The sequence below is a fragment of the Bufo gargarizans genome, chromosome 10 (assembly GCF_014858855.1).
Source record: "Bufo gargarizans isolate SCDJY-AF-19 chromosome 10, ASM1485885v1, whole genome shotgun sequence".
Taxonomy (NCBI): domain Eukaryota; kingdom Metazoa; phylum Chordata; class Amphibia; order Anura; family Bufonidae; genus Bufo; species Bufo gargarizans.
In genome coordinates, this window is record NC_058089.1 from 62,451,393 (window position 1) to 62,473,099 (window position 21,707).

At 43.2% G+C, this 21,707-nt stretch overlaps 1 protein-coding gene across 3 annotated transcripts in view; it reads left to right on the forward strand.

Annotated features, from left to right (window-relative positions):
* The window catches only part of SLC29A2 (solute carrier family 29 member 2), a 238,240-nt gene that overhangs the window by 10,291 nt on the left and 206,242 nt on the right, over positions 1-21,707 (forward strand). For 2 of the 3 annotated variants that reach the window (XR_006386902.1, XM_044269677.1), the window contains exon 2: positions 21,364-21,493. Coding sequence is in view for 2 of the 3 variants with exons in the window: in XM_044269677.1 (XP_044125612.1) it covers positions 21,465-21,493 (29 nt within the window). In the remaining variant the exon portion in view is untranslated. The remainder of the gene's footprint in view (positions 1-21,363; positions 21,494-21,707) is intronic. The other variant, XM_044269678.1, reaches the window with a different exon arrangement.

Below are 21,707 nucleotides of genomic sequence, written 5' to 3' on the forward strand. Positions count from 1 at the left end.
CGGATCCGATCCATTTATCCGTGGATCCGTAAAAATCATACGGACGTCTGAACGGAGCCTGACAGGGGGGTGATCAATGACAGGGCGGTGATCAATGACAGGGGGGTGATCAGGGAGTTTATATGGGGTGATCATGGGTGATCAGGGGTTTATAAGGGGTTAATAAGTGACGGGGGGGGGGGGGTGTAGTGTAGTGTAGTGTGGTGTTTGGTGGGACTGTACTGACCTACCTGAGTCCTCTGGTGGTCGATCCTAACAAAAGGGACCACCAGAGGACCAGGTAGGAGGTATATTAGACGCTGTTATGAAAACAGCGTCTAATATACCTGTTAGGGGTTAAAAAATTCGGATCTCCAGCCTGCCAGCGAGCGATCGCCGCTGGCAGGCTGGAGATCCACTTGCTTACCTTCCGTTCCTGTGAGCGCGCGCCTGTGCGCGCGCGTTCACAGGAAATCTCGCGTCTCGCGAGAAGACGCGTATATGCGTCCAGGAGGAATAAAGCAACCACCTCCCGGACGCATATACGCGTACAGCGGTCGGGAGGTGGTTAAAGAAAAACATGAATAAAAATGGAAAATCTGCTAAAAAAGTGACATTTAGAAATTTAATCTCCATATTCCTTTTCCATTCTTGTGGAACACTTAAAGGGTTAACAAAGTTTGTAAAATCAGTTTTGAGTAAATTGAGGGGTATAGTTTCTACAATGGGGTCATTTATGGGGGCTTTCTACTAGGGATCGACCGATTATCTGTTTTACAGATATCGGCCGATATTCAGGATTTTCAATGTTATTGTTATCTGCATCTAATCGGGAACAAAGATTGCGCTGCTGTCAGTGCAAAACGTCTTTCCTTAGCAGCACAGGGGAGAAGGAATCGGTGTCTCCCTCCCCCTGTGCCGCTGCCACCAATAAGAGGGGATTGGCTGTGGCCACTGCGCCACCAATGACGTTGACTGACTCATTCATTCAACAGGAGGCAGGAGCTGGCTGCAGAATCACATAGCCGGCTCCCGACCTCTATGACAGGTAGCTGCGATCTGCGGTAGTTAACCGCTTGCCGCCACTGTAATGCCGAAAGGCGTCCGGGCGGCAGCGCTCTCGTGAGACCTGAGATTTCCTGTGAACACGCGCTCACAGGATCGCGCAGTAAACAAGTTTAACTACAGCCTGCCAGCGCTGATCATTGGCTGGCAGGTTGTAGATTTTTAAAATAACCAATCAAATCGGTATGTCAGACGCTATTTTGTAAATAGCGTCTGATATACCTGCTACCTGGTCCTCTGGTGGTCCCTTTTGCTTGGATCGGCCACCAGAGGACACAGGCAGCTCTGTAAGTAGCACCAAACACCACACACACACACATACACACATTCATTACAACCCCCCTGTCACTTGTTAACCCCTGATCACCCCATATAGACTCTCTGGTCACCCCCATGTCATTGATCACCCCCCTGTAAGGGTCCCTTATCACCGCCAGTTACTTAGCTACTTGTTAGGTAGTTAGCGCCCAGCCCACCGCAGTCACTGATTAGTTGCTGATTAGCGTCATCGCTGTCGCTAATCAGCACTAGTACCATATAGTATCTGTAAGTGAGCAAGACTTATCGCAATCAGATATTTATCAGTACATTAGGGTCACCTTAGGCTCTACAAAAAATGCAGTGTTCGCCCGATCAGGCCTGATCTTGTGCGTCCGTTCCTACGCGCTGTAAAACGCTCAACAGGCAAGAACCAATGCTTCCCTATGGGAATGGTTCTCACCTGAGCGTTTTACAGCGCGTACGATCGCGCTGTAAAACGCCCGACACCCCAAGAAGTACAGGAGCTTCTTTTTTAGGGCGTCTTGTCGCGCGTTCCCGTACATAGACTTCAGCGGGAACGCGCGACAATGGGCGTTCACTTGTCTCTGTATGCGCGATTGCAAACGCCCGTACAATCGCGCATACAGAGCGTACGTTCAAGTACGCTCAGATCTGAACCCAGCGTAAAGGTAAAAAAAAATAAAAAAATAAGGTAAGCAAAAAGGTTTTGGTTTCAAATGTTATATAAAGTTTATAAAAGTTGATGTTAATAGATTTATTGAGTTGCTGCCTTTTTTTTTTTTTTTTTCTATCTCTGTAGATTGACACCTTTGTATAAAAAAATGGGAAAAGTTGTCATTTACAGAGATATTTCTCTCACCCAGCATGGGTATATGTAAAAATACACCCCAAAACACATTGCCCTACTTCTTTTGCGCAAACCAATAAATATACACTTATTGGATTTTTTTTTTATCAAAGACATGTAGCACAATAAATTCTGACACAAACTTATATAGAAATGTAATTATATTTGAACAATTTAACCAGAGAAAGTTAAAAATACACTTTTTTTGAGAAAATTGCAATCTATTTTGATTAATATCAGAAAAACGAAAAATCTCAGCAGCAATCAAATACCACCAAAAGAAAGCTGTATTTGTGAGAAGAAAAGGAGGTAAAATTCATTTGGGTGCCAAGTTGGATGACCGAGCAATAAACCGTTAAAGTTGTGAAGTGCCGATTTGTAAAAAAGGGCCTGGTCACTAGAGGGGTATAAACCTGTGGTCCTTAAGTGGTTAACCCCTCAGGTGCGACACCTGAGGGGTTAACTGCCACTGATCTCAGCTACCTCTCAGAGCTTGGGTGCGACTATATGATTCTGCAGCCAGCACCCGCCTCTTGTATATGAATTAATGGGCGACTTATCTTCATTGGTGGCGCAGTGCGTCCCCCAACCCCAGTATTAAAGACATTGGTGGTGCAGTGCGCCCCCCAACCCCAGTATTAAATACATTGGTGGCGCAGTGCGCACCCTCCCCCCAACCGCAGTATTAAAAACATTGGTGGCGCAGTGCGCCCCCCCCCACCCAAGCTCCCCAGTATTAATCATTGGTGGCAGTAGCCACAGGGCTCTCCCCTCCTCATTGGTGGTGCAGTGGCAGCTTCTGATCGCAGCCCCATCACTGTAAGCATGGGGCTCCGATCAGTTACCATGGCAGCTACGACGCTACTGAAGCCCTAGCTGTCATAGTCAGCTACATGCTGCTGTGTGCACAAAGTGTAAGAGCTCTATCAGGGTGAATAGGACAATGGTTCTAGCCCCTAAGGGGGCTAAAAGTTAGTAATAAAAAAAAAAAAAGTTTGAAAAAAACCACAAACACCAAAATATTAAGTATAAATAAAAAAGAAAGATTTACAAAAAAAAGCTAAATGTTAACAATAAACATGTTGATTTTCAGCAGATTTGTGTAGGAATTTTTAGTTGTTTCAAAAAAGAAAATGCACAGAATATCGGTATAAATTATTGGCTATCGGCCTGAAAGTTCACAGATTATCGGTATCGGCTCTAAAAAAAAAAAAAAAAAAAAATATTGGTCAATCCCTACTTTCTACTATGTAAGCCCCACAAAGTGACTTCAGACCTGAGATGGTCCTTAAAAAGTGGGTTTTGGAAATTTTCTTAAAAATTTCAAAGATTTCTTAACTTCTAAGCCTTCTAATGTCCTAAAAAAATAAAATGACATTTGCAAAATGATGTCAACATAAAGACACGTGGGGAATGTTAAGTAATAAATATTTCACGAGGTATCACTTACTGTTTTAAAAGCAGAGAAATTGAAATTTTGCTAATTTTTCAACATTTTTGGTAAATTTGGGATTTTTCATAAATAAAGGTAAAATATATTGACTCAAATTCATGACTATGATGAAGTACAATGTGTCACGAGAAAACAGTCTCAGAATGGCTTGGATAGGTAAAAGTATTCCAAAGTTATTACCACAATTTTTGCAGATGACACTAAACTGTGTAAAGTAGTTAACACTGAAAAGGACAATATACTGCTACAGATGGATCTGGATAGATTGGAGGCTTGGGCAGAGAAGTGGCAGATGAAGTTTAACACTGACAAATGTAAGGTTATGCACATGGGAAGGAATAATGCAAATCACCCATACATACATGGTAAAACACTCGGTAACACTGACATGGAAAAGGACCTAAGAATTTTAATAAACAGCAAACTAAGCAGTAAAAAACAGTGTCAGGCAGCTGCTGCCAAGGCCAATAAGATAATGGGTTGCATCAAAACAGGCATAGATGCCCGTGATAAGAACATAGTCCTACCACACATTGAGTACTGTGTGCAGTTCTGGTCTCCTGTGAACAAGGCAGACATAGCAGAGCTGGAGAGGGTTCAGAGGAGGGCAAATAAGTAATAACTGGAATGGGGCAACTACAGTACCCTGAAAGATTATCAACATTAGGACTAAAGAAAAAAGACGACTGAGGGAAGATCTACCGTATTTTTCGCTTTATAAGACGCACCCGATTATAAGACGCATCTAGGTTTTTGAGGAGGAAAATAAGAAAAAAAATATTTTGAACCAAAAGGTGTGCTTTTGGTGGATTTTTAACTAATGGTCTGGGGATGACGTTCTGTTATGGGGGGGGGGGAATCTATGGATGATGCACTGTTATGAGGGATTTGTGCTGTGACACATAGGGCCATGAGGGGGGCCAGCATAAGATGCTATATGTGTGGGTGACACACATATAGCATCTTATGCTGGTCCCCCTCATGGCCCTATGTTTCACAGAATTACCGTACTTTATTCTTTGTATGTAAAATCTTTCTTTAATCCTGAATCAATCCTTTATAAATCGCTCTCCTTTCGATAAACTACCCTAATCACCTGCATCAGTACTCACTATGAATGCAGCGTGCGGTCCCTCCAGCGCATGACTTCATACTGCTCCTGCTTCATTAATGAAGTGGGAGGAGCGTGATGTCAGTCACACGCCGGCCGGACCGCAAGCTGCATTCATAGTCAGTACTGATGCAGGCGATTAGGGTAGTTTATCGAAAGGAGAGCGATTTATAAAGGATTAATGAAAGATTTTACATACAAAGAGACTTCTGTGCACGGGGCCTGGTGTAATACAGTGACTGCACCGGGCCCCCACTGTGACTGATGTATCGCCGGCCGTGCTGTGCAGCATAGCGGCCGGCGATATATCAGTGTCAGCCCTGTAAAAAAGTCAAACATCGTTTTATAAGACGCACTGTCATTTCCCCCCCTCTTTTGGGAGAAAAAAAGTGCGGTTTATAAAACGAAAAATACGGTAATTAATATGTATAAATATATCAGTGGACAGTGCAGAGATCTCTCCCATCATCTATTTATCCCCAGGACAGTGACTGTGACTAGGGGACATCCTCTGCGTCTGGAGGAAAGAAGGTTTGTACACAAACATAGAAAAGGATTTTTTATGGTAAGAGCAGTGAGACTAAGGAACTCTCTGCTTGAGGAGGTGGTGATGGTGAGTACAATAAAATAATTCAAGAGGAGCTTGGATGAATTTCTGGAGTGTAATTATATTACAGGTTATAGCTACTAGAGAGGGGTCGTTGATCCAGGGAGTTATTCTGATTGGAGTCAGGATGACATTTTTTCCCCTTTAAGTTGTGAAAATTGGCTTCTACCTTGCATGTTTTTTTTTTTTTTGCCTTCCTCTGGATCAACTTGCAGGATAACAGGTCGAACTGGATGGACAAATGTCTTTTGTTTTCGGCCTTATATACTATGTTACTATGTTGCATGTCAGATTTGCAAAAAAATGTTCTGGGCTGAAGGGCGAAAACTGGACAAGGGTAGAAGGGGTTAACCTCTATTTTTTGTTGTTTCTCCCACTATACTATGCGGTTCATAGCTTCTGTTTGAGTTGTGGATAGCTGGTGTGTGGATCTCAGCTAAGTTCCTGATGCTGCCATAGCCACTTGAAGTTAAGTGCTTTCTTTACCTTTTGTATTTTTTTTGGGTTATTTTGTGTGTTGCATTTGCCTGTCATTTGTATTTTGGCCTGAGAGAGACTCCTGTTCGTCCTTCCTTTTGGAGGAACAGGTTGTCTCAGTCCTGACATTAGTATCAGGGCCCTATAGGGTAAGTTAGGACACTAGGTATTCCAGTGTATTTACTCATACTGGTAGTTAGTCAAGACTTTGATTAGGGTTTTACTAGGAGGTGTCCATCTCCTTTCCCTAGTTTCCAGGTGTTATTCCCTCACCCCTTTCTCTTCTATGTTCGGTGTGGTGTTTCCCTCCCACACCCGAACATGACACAGGGTCAGGAGACCCTGATCAGCTCTGCCTTAACTGGGGCTCCTTTTTAGTGACCTGTTGGGGAAAAATTATGTAAAAAAAATAAAAATATATATATAGCTAAATAAAAAAAAAGCTAAAAAAATAAAATAATGTACAGTTAAAAAAGAAATAAAATGTGGCAAAAAAAAATAAAATGATAAAAAAAAATACCAAGTGTGTGTAGTCAATACCAAACTGCACTACACTTTGTGAATGGTACAGTGACAAGCGCATACTACTTGGATAACATCTTTAATCCACTCATTGTGCCTCTGCATGAACAACACAGGCCTAATTTCATCTTTATGGATGACAATATGCTAACTTTTAAAGGTTGCATCATTAGGGAACGGCTGCTGGAGCCTAGGGTACCTCAAATGGAGTGGCCTGCAATTTCTCCAGACCTGAATCCCATTGAAAACCTAAGTGATCAGCTAGTACAGGCTTAGGCCTATCACCACAAAGGAACGCCTTTCTCAACCTCAATGAGGGAAAAGTGTTTCGGCATTGGGAGCAAAGCCGCAACAAATGCAGTGGTTACAATTGACTACAGCATCTGAGGAGTAAAAATTTCTGATCTGCCTTATTGCAGATCATAGGCACGAGTCCCAGGTGTCTGCTATGTGAAACAGCAAACAATAGGTAGCTATGGTCCACTCAATATCAGATTGGCTGGGTCCAACTCCCGGCAACCCCCTTATCAGCTGTTTGAAAAGAAAGCAGCACTTCTGCAAGTGCTGCATTCTCATCACTGTTTACCCGCTTTCTGCCGACATTGCATCAGCAAGCAGCTGCAATTATAGCTCCTCCCTCCTATTTAATTGAATGGGAAGGAGCAGATGTAGTTAAACTGCATCCTACTCAAGTAAATGAGACAAAGGAGTTGTAGTTACACCTGCTTGCCGCCTCAGTGTTGACAGCGAGCAGGTAAACAGTGAAGAGAACTCATTGCTCGCAGGAGCGCTGCGTTCTCTTTATCAATTGATCAGCTGGTAGGTCATCAATATAGGAAAACAGATAAACCTTTTAAGAACAGTATAGATGTTTCTGCTTGGTGGGGTTTCAATCAGTGGGACTCCCCGTGATCAAGTGATAGGTTTCTTCAAATGCCCGGAGTGAATGTGAGTGCTTCTGCTCCATTCATCTCCATAGGATTGTCAGTGATTGGCTAGCCTGCTACTCTGCTTCTCAGTCCTGGTGGGTTGAATGGAGTGGCAACGTTGGAATGCCTTTACTCATCCAATCAATTCTGATATTTTCTCGCCACACATCTTACTTTATGGTAGTGGTAAAAGAATCCCACATTTACAGAAAATGTTAAAATATGAGAATTTCTCAGCATTTAAGGCAGATAGTGATACCGTAAAAAATATTTTTTAGTTACCATTCACCATCTGTCTAGTTTATGTTGCTATCAGTTTGTAATTGTCATTTTATTTTTTAGGGTGTTGTAAGGCTTAGAATTTAGAAGCAATTTTTATTATTTTCAAACAATTTCCCAAATCAACTTTTTTAACGCCTTAAGGACACAGCCATATTTTACCTTAAGGACAAGGCCATTTTTTTGAAAATCTGACCAGTGCCACTTTAAGTGGTGATAACTTTAAAACGCTTTGACTTAGGCCTCTTTCACACTACAGTATGTCCATTTCAGTGTTTTGCGGTCCGTTTTTCACGGATCCGTTGTTCCGTTTTTTTGCTTCCGTTGTGGTTCCGTTTCCGTTCCGTTGTTCCGTTCCGTTTTTCCGTATGGCATATACAGTATACAGTAATTACATAGAAAAAATTGGGCTGGGCATAACATTTTCAATAGATGGTTCAGAAAAAACGGAACGGAAACGGAAGACATACGGATGCATTTCTGTATGTGTTCCGTTTTTTTTTGCGGACCCATTGACTTGAATGGAGCCAAGGACCGTGATTTGCGGGCAATAATAGGACATGTTCTATCTTTCAACGGAACGGAAATACGGAAACGGAATGCATACGGAACACATTCAGTTTTTTTTGCGGAACCATTGAAATGAATGGTTCCGTATACGGACCGTATACGGAACGCAAAAAACGGACCGCAAAACGGAAAAAAAAAACGGTAGTGTGAAAGAGGCCTAATCCAGACATATTGTGCTTCATGACACTGGTAAAATTAAGTAAAAAATATTTTTTTTTTTATAAAAAATACAAAATTTACCCACAATTTGGAAAAAATTGCAAATTTCCAAGTTTCAATTTCTCTACTTCTATAATACATAGTAATACCTCCAAAAATAGTGATTACTTTACATTCCCCTTATGTCTACTTCATGTTTGGATCATTTTGGGAATGACATTTTAGTTTTTGGGGACGTTACAAGGCTTAGAAGTTTAGAAGCAAATCTTGAAATTTTCAAAAACCTGATTTCTAGGGACCAGTTCAGGTCTGAAGTCACTTTGTGAGGCTTACATAATAGAAACCACCCAAAAAATGACCCCATTCTATAAACTACACCCCTCAAGGTATTCAAAACTGATTTTACAAACGTTGTTAACCCTTTAGGTCAGGCATCCTCAAACTGCGGCCCTCCAGCTGTTGTAAAACTACAACTCCCACAATGCCCTGCTGTAGGCTGATACCTGAAGGCTGTTCGGGCATGCTGGGAGTTGTAGTTTTGCAACAGCTGGAGGGCCGCAGTTTGAGGATGCCTGCTTTAGGTGTTCCACAAGAGTTAATGGCAAATGGAGATAAAATTTCAGAATTTAGATTTTTTTGGGCTAATTTTCCATTTTAATCCATTTTTTCCAGGTACAAAGCAAAGGTTAAAAGTCAAACAAAAGGCTATAATTATTGCCCCGATTCTGTAGTTTGCAGAAACACCCAATATGTGGCCGTAAACTACTGCATGGGCACACAGTAGGGCGTAGAGGGAAAGGTGCGCTGTATGGTTTTTGCTGGACTGGTTTATTTACACCATGCCCTATTTGAAGCCCCCCTGATGCACCCCTAGAGTAGAAACTCCATAAAAGTGACCCCATTTTGGAAACTACGGGATAAGATGGCAGTTTTGTTGGGACTATTTTTAGGGTACATATAGATAAACAAAAAATCATATTACATTTTTGTGAGGCAAGGTTACCAAAAATAGAAATTCAGAAATTTAATCTCCATTTGCCATAAACTGTTGAGGAACACCTAAAGGGTTAATAAAGTTTCTAAAATCAGTTTTGAATACCTTGGGGGGTGTAGTTTCTTAGATTGGGTTGCTTTTATGCGTTTCTACTCTAGGGGTGCATCAAAATCTGCCTTCCTGAACCATACAGCGTTCCTTTCCTTCTGCGCCCTGATGTTTGGTCATACAGCAGTTTACGACCACATGTAGTGTTTCTGTAAACTGCAGAATCGGGGGAATAAATATTAAGTTTTGTTTGGCTGTTAACTCTTGCCTCTCCCTATAACAGCTCAGGAGGCATTTGAAGGATGAAACTGAGCATGTGCTGCCTTTTCAGTGAGCACGTCAAAGAAATAAGAAAAAAAAGAAAAAACTGCGGGTGGCGCTGTACAGATACATTTTATTGAATAACTCAGTGGCTATACAATTTTTTTTAATTACACGTAATTACAAAACTATTCAAATCCAGGGGCTGGTTTGAAAACTGTCAGAATATTTTTTTGGGGGATAACCCCTTTATGTTACTTTGAGGGGTTTACATAATGGGAAAACATCCTTAGGCTACTTTCACACTAGCGTTCGGGCGGATCCGTTCTGAACGGATCCGTTCTGAACGGATCCGCTCATAATAATGCAGACGGAGGCTCCGTTCAGAACGGATCCGTCTGCATTATTTTTAGCATAGAACAGCTAAGTGTGAAAATAGCCTAGTACGGATCCGTCCAGACTTTCAATGTAAAGTCAATGGGGGACGGATCCGCTTGAAGATTGAGCCACATTGTGGCATCTTCAAACGGATCCGTCCCCATTGACTTACATTGAAAGTCTGGACGGATCCGCACGGATCCGCACGCCTCCGCACGGCCAGGCGGACACCCGAACGCTGCAAGCAGCGTTCAGCTGTCCGCCTGTCCGTGCGGAGGCGAGCGGAGCGGAGGCTGAACGCCGCCAGACTGATGCAGTCTGAGCGGATCCGCCTCCATTCAGACTGCATCAGGGCTGGACGGCTGCGTTCGGGTCCGCTCGTGAGCTCCTTCAAACGGAGCTCACGAACGGAAACCCGAACGCTAGTGTGAAAGTAGCCTTAAAGGGAACCTGTCACCGGGATTTTGTGTATAGAGCTGAGGACATGGGTTGCTAGATCACCGCTAGCACATCTGCAATATCCAGTCCCAATAGCTCTGTGTGCTTTTATTGTGTAAAAAAAACGATTTGATACATATGCAAATTAACCTGAGAGGAGTCCTGTCCCTTACTCATCTCACATACAGGACTCATCTCAGGTTAATTTGCATATGTATCAAATCGTTTTTTTTTGCACAATAAAAGCACACAGAGCTATGGGGACTGGGTATTGCGGATGTGCTAGCGGCCATCTAGCAACCCATGTCCTCAGCTCTATACCCAAAATCCCGGTGACAGGTTCCCTTTAAATTACCACATTTTAGAAACTACAACCCTCATATCATTCAAAAATGATTTTACAAACTTTATTAGCCTTTGTTAACAAAGTTTGTAACAAGAATTAAAAGGAAAATATAGGTAAAAATGTAACTTATCAGGCAAGGGTTAACAGAAAAACAAATCGCAATATTAATTACTAGGGATTGACCGATATTGATTTTTTAGGGCCGATACCGATAATTTATGAACTTTCAGGCCGATAGCTGATAATTTATACTGATATTCTGTGAATTTTCATTTTTGGAAAAAATAAAATTTCTACACAAATCTGCTGAAAATGAATATGTTTATTGTTAACGCGTATTTTATTTATTTATTTTTTGTAAATCTTTCTTTTTCATTTATAATTAACATACTTTTATTTTACTATTAGCACCCTTAGGGACTAGAACCCTAGTCCTATTCACCCTGACAGAGCTCTATCAGGGTGAATAGGACTTCACACTGTCCCTGCTGCTCTGTGCTCTGTGCACACAGCAGCATGGAGCTTACCGTGGCAATCAGGGCTTCAGTAGCATCCTGGCTGCCATGGTAACCGATCAGAGCCCCAGGATTACACTGTGGGGCTCCGATCAGAAGCTGCCACTGCCACTAATGAAGAGGTGGTGGGTGGACTCTGTGGCCACTGGCACCAATGATTAATACTGGGGAGCTTGGTTGGGGGACGCACTGGAACACCAATGATTAATACTGGGGTTGGGGGGCGCACTGCACCACCAATAATTAATACTGGGGGGGCTTGGGTAGGGGGTGCGCACTGTGCCACCAATGATTAATAATGGGGTTGGGGGGGGCAATGAGATAACTGAGAGATAACCCCTCAGGTGCCGCACCTGAGAGTTAACTGCTGCGGATCGCAGCTACCGCTCATAGAAGACGGGAGTCGGCTATGTGATTCTGCAGCCAGCTCCCGCCTCCTGTATATGAATTAATGAGAGTTATCTTCATTGGTGGTGTAGTGGCCACAGCCCCTCCCCTCCTCTTGTCCTCACTCCTCTCATTGGTGGCAGCGGCACAAGGGGGAGGGAGACACTGCTTCCTTCTCCCCTGTGCTGCTGAGGGAACACGGAGAACGCTGACAGCAGCGCGATCCGTGTTCCAGATACTATATCGGCAAAATAGATGCAGATACCGATAACGTTCAAAATCCTGAATATCGGCCGATATTGTCAGTAAAACCGATAATCGGTAGATCCCTATTAATTGCCCTAATTCTGTAGTTTACAGAAGTAACCCATATGTTGTGGTAGACTGCTGTATGGACACACTGCAGGGCTCAGAAGGGAAGGATCATCATATGGTTTTTACAGGGCTGCTTTTGCTGGATCGGTTTTTGGTTGCCATGTCAAATTTGAAGAGACTCTCAAATACCCCTACAGTAAAACTCGCAAAAAGTGACCCCCCCACCCCAAAAAAAAACAAAAAAAAAAAAACACATTAGATGGAAGTAAATTTTTCTCATTTTAGGGGGAAAAAATCCTTCCTTACTCCAATCAGGCACTCAAAATAACTCCCTGGATCAGCGACCCTTCTCCATAAAACTAGTAACTTTAACCTGTAAGGCTAGGGCTACATGGCACAATCTGTAAGGTTAGGACTACACGCAACATTTTTTATAATGATGATCAGTGGTGTCGCACTGTCGCAACATTTTTGTGTGACTGTCGCGTCGCAGTGTGCGACATGAATGTCGCATGACACGTCACAATGTAGTTGCACTCTATTTGTCACACGACTTATTGTTGCGCAACACATGTTGCCATGTAGCCCAAGCCTAATATTATTACTAGTTATCGACCGATATTGATTTTTTAGAGCCGATGATGATAATCTGTGAACTTTCAGGCCAATAGCCAACAATTTATACAGATATTTCATATCTCATAATATATATTAAATTAGTTGGTAGTCACTGAGGTGGTGGAAATTTGCATTTAGCACTAGTATATTATGAATGTAAATTATAAATTCATAAAGCCCTTAGTTTGTAGTCAATTTATAATTTACATTTCTAATATACTAGTGCCAAATGCCAATTTAAACACCATCCCCCCCTCCTCACTGACTTTATTAACCCCTATCAGACCTTAGATCAGACCTTTATTAACCCCTATCAGACCTTAGATCAGACCTTTATTAACCCCTATCAGACCTTAGATCAGACCTTTATTAACCCCTATCAGACCTCAGATCAGACCTTTATTAACCCCTATCAGACCTTAGATCAGACCTTTATTAACCCCTATCAAACCTCAGATCAGACCATTATTAACCTCTATCGGACCTCAGATCAGACCTTTTTCTTAACCCCTATCGGACCTCAGATCAGACCTTTTTATTAACCCCTATCAGACCTCAGATGAATAAAATAAAAAAATCCTCACCTCTCCTGCGCCGTGGCTCCTCTTCATCTCCGGGTCCGACGTCTTGTTACCCTGTGTTCTCCAGCCCACTCTGCACTGTCGCGTGACAGCGTGCAGCGTCAGGTCTTAGTGCGCGCACTACGTCCTGACGCTGCATGAGGTCAGGACAGTGCAGCGCGGGCCCCATCAAAGAATACCAGGGAGAGTGAGTATCGGAAGCGCTTTCTCCTGGCACCCGATGCATACTAGTGCGCGCTTCCATAATGGAAACGCTCACTAGTATTCGCTTTATGCGCATTATCGGTATATTGGCAAGGTTACCGATAATGTACAAAATCCTAAATATCGGCAGATAATATCGGTACTTCCGATAATCTGTAGCACTGCTGAAGCAAGTACTGTACTCTTTTGTGTAAAAGGGGTTATCCAATCTTGTAAACATCCCGCAAAATGCCCGGGTCCCTCATACAGAACATACTTGACTACGTCCCTCTGGATCCCTGCATGGCTGCCGCTGCATCTCCCCATCGTGCAGAGCACAACATATGGGGGGAAGGGTGCAGCCATCCTAGCATCAAATATGATATTACTAGTGACTCTAGGAAGCAAGCTACTGTCGCGGCCTGCTATTAGCTGCAACCCCTATATGTTGTGATCTGCACGACGGGGAGATGAAGTGGCAGTCGTGCAGGAATCCGCAGGCATCGGGGATCAGGTAAGCATGTTGTGCATGAGGGACCCGGCATTTTGGGGGTGTTTACAGGATTTGATAACCCCTTTAATTACTTTACACAGTTTAGTGTATTTAGCAAAAAGGTATATTTTACTGTGCAAGCCTTCTACAAGGTCATTAATATATTTAAGAGAATAGGGCCCAAAACTGACCTCTGTGGAACCCCACTAGTGACGTTAACCGATCTGAGTTATGTACCGTTAATACCCACCCTCTGTTTTCTATCACTGAACCAGTTACTTACCCACATACAGACATTTTCTCCCAGTCCAAGCATTCTCATTCTAGGTACTAACCTTTTATGTGGCACAGTATCAAATGCTTTGGAGAAGTCAAGATATTTGACATCTATTGACTCGCCGCGGTCAAGTCTAGAACTTACCTCCTCATTGAAACGGTTTAAACCAGGCATGTCCAAACTGCGGCCCTCCAGCTGTTGCAAAACTACAACTCCCAGCATGCCCTAATAGCTGTAAGCTATCCAGACATGCTGGGAGTTGTAGTTTTGCAACAGCTGGAGGGCCGCACTTTGGACATGCCTGGGTTTAAACAGATGACACACTAAGGTTAACAGGAGCTGACCAAAACTATTAACTCGCTCTACTCACAAGCTCAAAGTTAGTAACCTTGACCTTTTCAGTAGAAAATATTTTATTTAATATTCTGTTGTTTAACCTGGGGTTTGTCTTGTAGTCCAAAAATATGAGTATTTCCTTAACCACTTCAACCCCGCTAGCTGAAACCCCCTTAATGACCAGGCCACTTTTTACACTTCTGCACTACACTACTTTCACAGTTTATCGCTCGGTCATGCAACTTACCACCCAAATGAATTTTACCTCCTTTTCTTCTCACTAATAGAGCTTTCATTTGGTGGTATTTCATTGCTGCTGAAATTTTGCAAAAAAAAAACGACATCCATATATAAATTTTTCACTAAATTTATTGTTCTACATGACTTTGATAAAAAAAAAATGTTTGGGTCAAAAAAAAAAAAATGGTTTGGGTAAAAGTTATAGCGTTTACAAACTATGGTACAAAAATGTGAATTTCCGCTTTTTGAAGCAGCTCTGACTTTCTGAGCACCTGTCATGTTTCCTGAGGTTCTACAATGCCCAAACAGTAGAAAACCCCCACAAATGACCCCATTTCGGAAAGTAGACACCCTAAGGCTGGTTTCACACGGGCGTTGCGGAAAAATGTGCGGGTGCGTTGCGGAAACACCCGCGATTTTTCAGCGCGAGTGCAAAACATTGTAATGCGTTTTGCACTCGCGTGAGAAAAATCGCGCATGTTTGGTACCCAAACCCGAACTTCTTCACAGAAGTTCGGGCTTGGGATTGATGTTCTGAAGATTCTATTATTTTCCCTTATAACATGGTTATAAGGGAAAATAATAGCATTCTGAATACAGAATGCTTAGTATAATAGTGCTGGAAGGGTTAAAAAAAAATAAAAACGTTAACTCACCTTATCCCCATGATCGTGTAGTTCCCGGTCGGTCTCTTCTTTAGCTGTGGGCTTGGGCTGAATGACCTTTGGTGATGTCAGATCACATGCTCCAATCACATGGTCCATCACCATGGTGATGGAGCATGTGATCTGACATCACCACAGGTCCTTTAGCCACAGCTAAAGAAGAGACCGACCGGGAACTAGGCGATCATGGGGATAAGGTGAGTTAACTTTTTTATTTTTTTTAACCCTCCCAGCACTATTATACTAAGCATTCTGTATTCAGAATGCTATTATTTTCCCTTATAACCATGTTATAAGGGAAAATAATACAGTGAATAGACTGTCACCTAGAACCCATGTGTGAAAATCGCACCGCATCCGCACTTGCTTGCGGATGCTTGCGATTTTCACGCAACCCCATTCATTTCTATGGGGCCTGCGTTACGTGAAAAACGCAGAATATAGAACATGCTGCGATTTTCACGCAACGCATAAGTGATGCGTGAAAATCACCGCTCATGTGAACAGCCCCATAGAAATGAATGGGTCAGGATTCAGTGCGGGTGCAATGCGTTCAACTCACGCATCGCACCCGCACGGAAATCTCGCCCGTGTTAAAGGGGCCTAAGGTATTCGCTGATGGGCATAGTGAGTTCATAGAACTTTTTATTTTTTGTCACAAGTTAGCGGAAAAAGATATTTTTTTTTTCTTACAAAGTCTCATATTCCACTAACTTGCGACAAAAAATAAAAAATTCTAGGAACTCGCCATGTCCCTCACGGAATACCTTGGGGTGTCTTCTTTCCAAAATGGGGTCACTTGTGGCGTAGTTATACTGCCCTGGCAATTTAGGGGCCCAAATGTGTGAGAAGTACTTTGCAATCAAAATGTGTAAAAAATGGCCTGCGAAATCCGAAAGGTGCACTTTGGAATACGTGCCCCTTTGCCCACCTTGGCTGCAAAAAAGTGTCACACATCTGGTATCGCCGTACTCAGGAGAAGTAGGGCAATGTGTTTTGGGGTGTCATTTTACATATAACCATGCTGGGTGAGAGAAATATCTTGGCAAAAGACAACTTTTCCAATTTTTTTATACAAAGTTGGCATTTGACGAAGATATTTTTCTCACCCAGCATAGGTATATGTAAAATGACACCCCAAAACACATTCCCCAGCTTCTCCTGAGTACGGCGATACCACATGTGTGACACTTTTTTGCAGCCAAGGTGGGCAAAGGGGCACATATTCCAAAGTGCACCTTTCGGATTTCGCAGGCCATTTTTTACACATTTTGATTGCAAAGTACTTCTCACACATTTGGGCCCCTAAATTGCCAGGGCAGTATAACTACCCCACAAGTGACCCCATTTTGGAAAGAAGACACCCCAAGGTATTCCGTGAGGGGCACGGCGAGTTCCTAGAATTTTTTATTTTTTGTCACAAGTTAGCGGAAAATGATGATTTTTTCTTTTTTTTTTCTTTTTTCCTTACAAAGTCTCATATTCCACTAACTTGTGACAAAAAATATAAAATTCTAGGAACTCGACATGCCCCTCATGGAATACCTTGGGGTGTCTTCTTTCCAAAATGGGGTCACTTGTGGGGTAGTTATACTGCCCTGGCATTCTAGGGGCCCTAATGTGTGGTAAGTAGTTTGAAATCAAAATGTGTAAAAAATGACCTGTGAAATCCTAATGGTGCTCTTTGGAATGTGTGCCCCTTTGCCCACCTAGGCGGCAAAAAAGTGTCACACATCTGGTATCGCCGTACTCAGGAGAAGTTGGGGAATGTGTTTTGGGGTGTCATTTTACATATACCCATGCTGGGTGAGAGAAATATCTTGGCAAAAGACAACTTTTCCCATTTTTTTATACAAAGTTGGCATTTGACCAAGATATTTATCTCACCCAGCATGGGTATATGTAAAATGACACCCCAAAACACATTGCCCAACTTCTCCTGAGTACGGCGATACCAGATGTGTGACACTTTTTTGCAGCCTAGATGCGCAAAGCGGCCCAAATTCCTTTTAGGAGGGCATTTTTAGACATTTGGATCCCAGAATTCTTCTCACGCTTTCGGGCCCCTAAAAAGCCAGGGCAGTATAAATACCCCACATGTGACCCCATTTTGGAAAGAAGACACCCCAAGGTATTCAATGAGGGGCATGGCGAGTTCATAGAATTTTTTATTTTTTTGGCACAAGTTAGCGGAAATTGATATTTATTTATTTATTTTTTCTCACAAAGTCTCCCTTTCCGCTAACTTGGGACAAAAATTTCAATCTTTCATGGACTCAATATGCCCCTCACGGAATACTTTGGGGTGTCTTCTTTCCGAAATGGGGTCACATGTGGGGTATTTATACTGCCCTGGCATTTTAGGGGCCCTAAAGCGTGAGAAGAAGTCTGGAATATAAATGTCAAAAAAAATTTACGCATTTGGATTCCGTGAGGGGTATGGTGAGTTCATGTTAGTGGAATATGTGAGTAAGAAAAAACAAAAAATTTCCGCTAACTTGGGCCAAAAAAAATGTCTGAATGGAGCCTTACAGGGGGGTGATCAATGACAGGGGGCTGATCAGGGAGTCTATATGGGGTGATCACCACCCTGTCATTGATCACCCCCCTGTCATTGATCACCCCCCTGTAAGGCTCCATTCAGACGTCTGTATGATTTTTACGGATCCACGGATACATGGATCGGATCCGTAAAACGCATACGGACGTCTGAATGGAGCCTTACAGGGGGGGTGATCAATGACAGGCGGGTGATCACCCATATAGATTCCCTGATCACCCCCTGTCATTGATCACCCCCCTGTAAGGCTCCATTCAGACGTCCGTATGTGTTTTGCGGATCCGATCCATGTATCCGTGGATCTGTAAAAATCATACGGACATCTGAATGGAGCCTTACAGGGGGGTGATCAATGACAGGGGGTGATCAGGGAATCTATATGGGTGATCACCCGCCTGTCATTGATCACCCCCTGTAAGGCTCCATTCAAACGTCCGTATGTGTTTTGCGGATCCGATCCATGTATCCGTGGATCTGTAAAAATCATACGGACGTCTGAACGGAGCCTTACAGGGGGGTGATCAATGACAGGGGGTGATCACCCATATAGATTCCCTGATCACCCCCTGTCATTGATCACCCCCCTGTAAGGCTCCGTTCAGACGTCCGTATGATTTTTACAGATCCACGGATACATGGATCAGATCCGCAAAACACATACGGACGTCTGAATGGAGCCTTACAGGGGGGTGATCAATGACAGGCGGGTGATCACCCATATAGATTCCCTGATCACCTGCCTGTCATTGATCACCCCCCTGTAAGGCTCCATTCAGACGTCCGTATGTGTTTTGCGGATCTGATCCATGTGTCCGTGCATCTGTAAAAATCATACGGACATCTGAATGGAGCCTTACAGGGGGGTGATCAATGACAGAGGGTGGTCAGGGAATCTATATGGGTGATCACCCGCCTGTCATTGATCACCCCCCTGTAAAGCTTCATTCAGACGTCCGTATGTGTTTTGCGGATCCGATCCATGTATCCGTGGATCCGTAAAAATCATACGGACGTCTGAATGGAGCCTTACAGGGGGGTGATCAATGACAGGGGGGTGATCAATGACAGGGAAGTGATCAGGAAGTCTATATGCGTGATCACCCCCTTGTCATTGATCACCCCCCTGTAAGGCTCCATTCAGACGTCCATATGCGTTTTGCGGATCCGATCCGTGGATCCGTAAAAATCATACGGACGTCTGAATGGAGCCTTACAGGGGGTGATCAATGACAGGGGGGTGATCGAGAAGTCTATATGGGTGATCATCCCCTTGTCATTGATCACCCCCCTGTAAGGCTCCATTTAGACGTCCGTATGCGTTTTGCGGATCCGATCCATGTATCAGTGGATCCGTAAAAATCATACGGACGTCTGAACGGAGCCTGACAGGGGGGTGATCAATGACAGGGGGGTGATCAATGACAGGGTGGTGATCAGGGAATCTATATGGGTGATCACCCCCTTGTCATGTGGGTGATCAGTGGTTCATAAAAGGGTTAATAAGTGACAGGGGGGGGTGTAGTGTAGTGTTTTGTGTTACTTTACTGAGCTACCTGTGTCCTCTGGTGGTCGATCCAAACAAAAGGGACCACCAGAGGACCAGGTAGCAGGTATATTAGACGCTGTTATCAAAACAGCGTCTAATATACCTGTTAGGGGTTAAAAAAAAAACATCTCCAGCCTGCCAGCGAACGATCGCCGCTGGCAGGCTGGAGATCCACTCTCTTACCTTCCGTTTCTGTGAGCGCGCGCGCCTGCGTGCGTTCACAGGAAATCTCGGCTCTCGCGGGAGGACGCGTATATGCGTCCACCCAGAAGAGCAGGGCCGCCGGCAGGACGCAATCCTGCGTACGGCGGTCCTGGAGCGGTTTATTATCCTCATGGGTACAACTAGGGTCCACATTCAGGTCTCTATGAAGATCACTGTCACATTCTAGCTTAAGGCTCCATTCACACGTCCGTAGTGTGTTTTGCGGACCGCACATTGTCGGCACTAATAGAATATGCCAATTCTTGTCCGCAATTGTGTACAAGAATAGGACATGTTCTATTTTTTTCACATCGTGCGGCCCCATAGAAGTGAATGGGTGCGCAATTCCGTTCTGCAAAATGCGGAACGAAATTGCGGATGTGTGAATGGAGCCTAAGTCCTAAAATAGCTGAATGGAAGGCATCTTTGGCAGTTTCTTGTTGCCCTTCCGTAGAGAATGCTGCATTTATTGTTTAGGGCACTGCAAGGAGCATCTAGACAATAGATGTGAAAGGTGTAGTGTCCCCATTGTACAGTCTCCATGGGAGGTCATTAGATGGGCCCCGACAGCTTTGATGTAAACAAACCACCTAAGGTGAAAAAAAAAACTTTTATAGAGCTATACCAATGGAAAAATAAAGTTATGGTTTTGTGGGGGATTAGCTCTTTTCCAGGGGGCATTCACACAAGTATCTTCGCCAGACACCTAGTTTGAGGTCCAAACTTTTGTTTGGCACCTCAGAAAAACAAACACCTGCCCGGCTGGGCTCTAACTAAACATATGGGAACTATAAAAAAAAGTGTAAAAAATATATAAAATTAGAATAAAAAGTATGAAAAAAATAGGGTCAAAATGTGCGATTTGTTTTTTGTTTGGTCGCTTCTCCTCCCACTAAACATTAAGTGATCAAAAGTTGTACACATCCCATAATGGTATCAATGACATGTAAAGATCGCTCTGCAAAAAGTGATACAACTCCTCACACTACAAAAAAGTTATAGGGGTCCGAAAATGACAGCAAAGAGCAAAAACTGTGGCAAAATTGCAGTTTTTTCCCAAACCCACCACCTTTGGAATTTTTCCCCAAATAATAAAAAGGTTGTGGCTCGGAAAAGGCGAGGAACGCAAAACGAAAACACAAAGTAAAAAGAACCTTGAGGGTAGAAGGGGTTAACACTCTGCCCTGTACCCTCCTTACATTGTTATTGAATTTTCTATTGAATTGTGTCTTTTATTATTCCTTTAGGTTTTGTCAGGTCTGTGAGCTAATAACTGCTGTGTTCAATGTATTCCTATACCTCCTTTATCATGTAGATCAAATAACATTGTCTTAGATTGGCTTTCAGTGATCAGTGGTTGGTGAGGGAGATGAATGGGGGTAATTTGATATGGGGTAGAGCCTTGTGGATGCTGAGATTTTTACAAGGAGGATGGGGGTGGTGCAGCAGAGTACTAAGTGGACGGTAGTGAGAACAGAATCCATGCTTAAATACTAGACTAATGTGACAAGGTTTACAGGATCCTGGAGGAGTTTACAAGGGGCTATGAGAGCCTGCAGAGGTTTTACCAGGGGATATACCAGGGCACTATTACAGGACGACAAATAAAATAAGTAATGGAGGAGGAACAGTTGCTGAGAGGATTTTATATCATGGGGAGGGCCTTTACACAATTCAGCCTGTTATTTTCACTCCCAGGCTTCAGGAAATATCCACGTGACTGTTTCTCCTCCTCTCCTGACAGTCTACACAGCTTATTGGGAAAGAGTGGAGGGCACTGGAGGAACACAGACCTCAAGATGCCTCGCAAAGATGAACCACAAGACAAGTGAGTGAGCAGCTATTTTGTTTTATTCTATTTGCTTTCCTCATAGCTATCTTGCTCGTCGTCTTGCTGAGCCATTCCTTTGACATACCCTTTCCTTTTTCTGTTTTATTTTCTTGCACTGTGTACCACTCCATGTGCAGTACTTTGCATATGAGGTACCTGCTCTTCTCTGTTCTGCTGTAATGTGTGTTATTATACAGTACTGAAAGCTTCC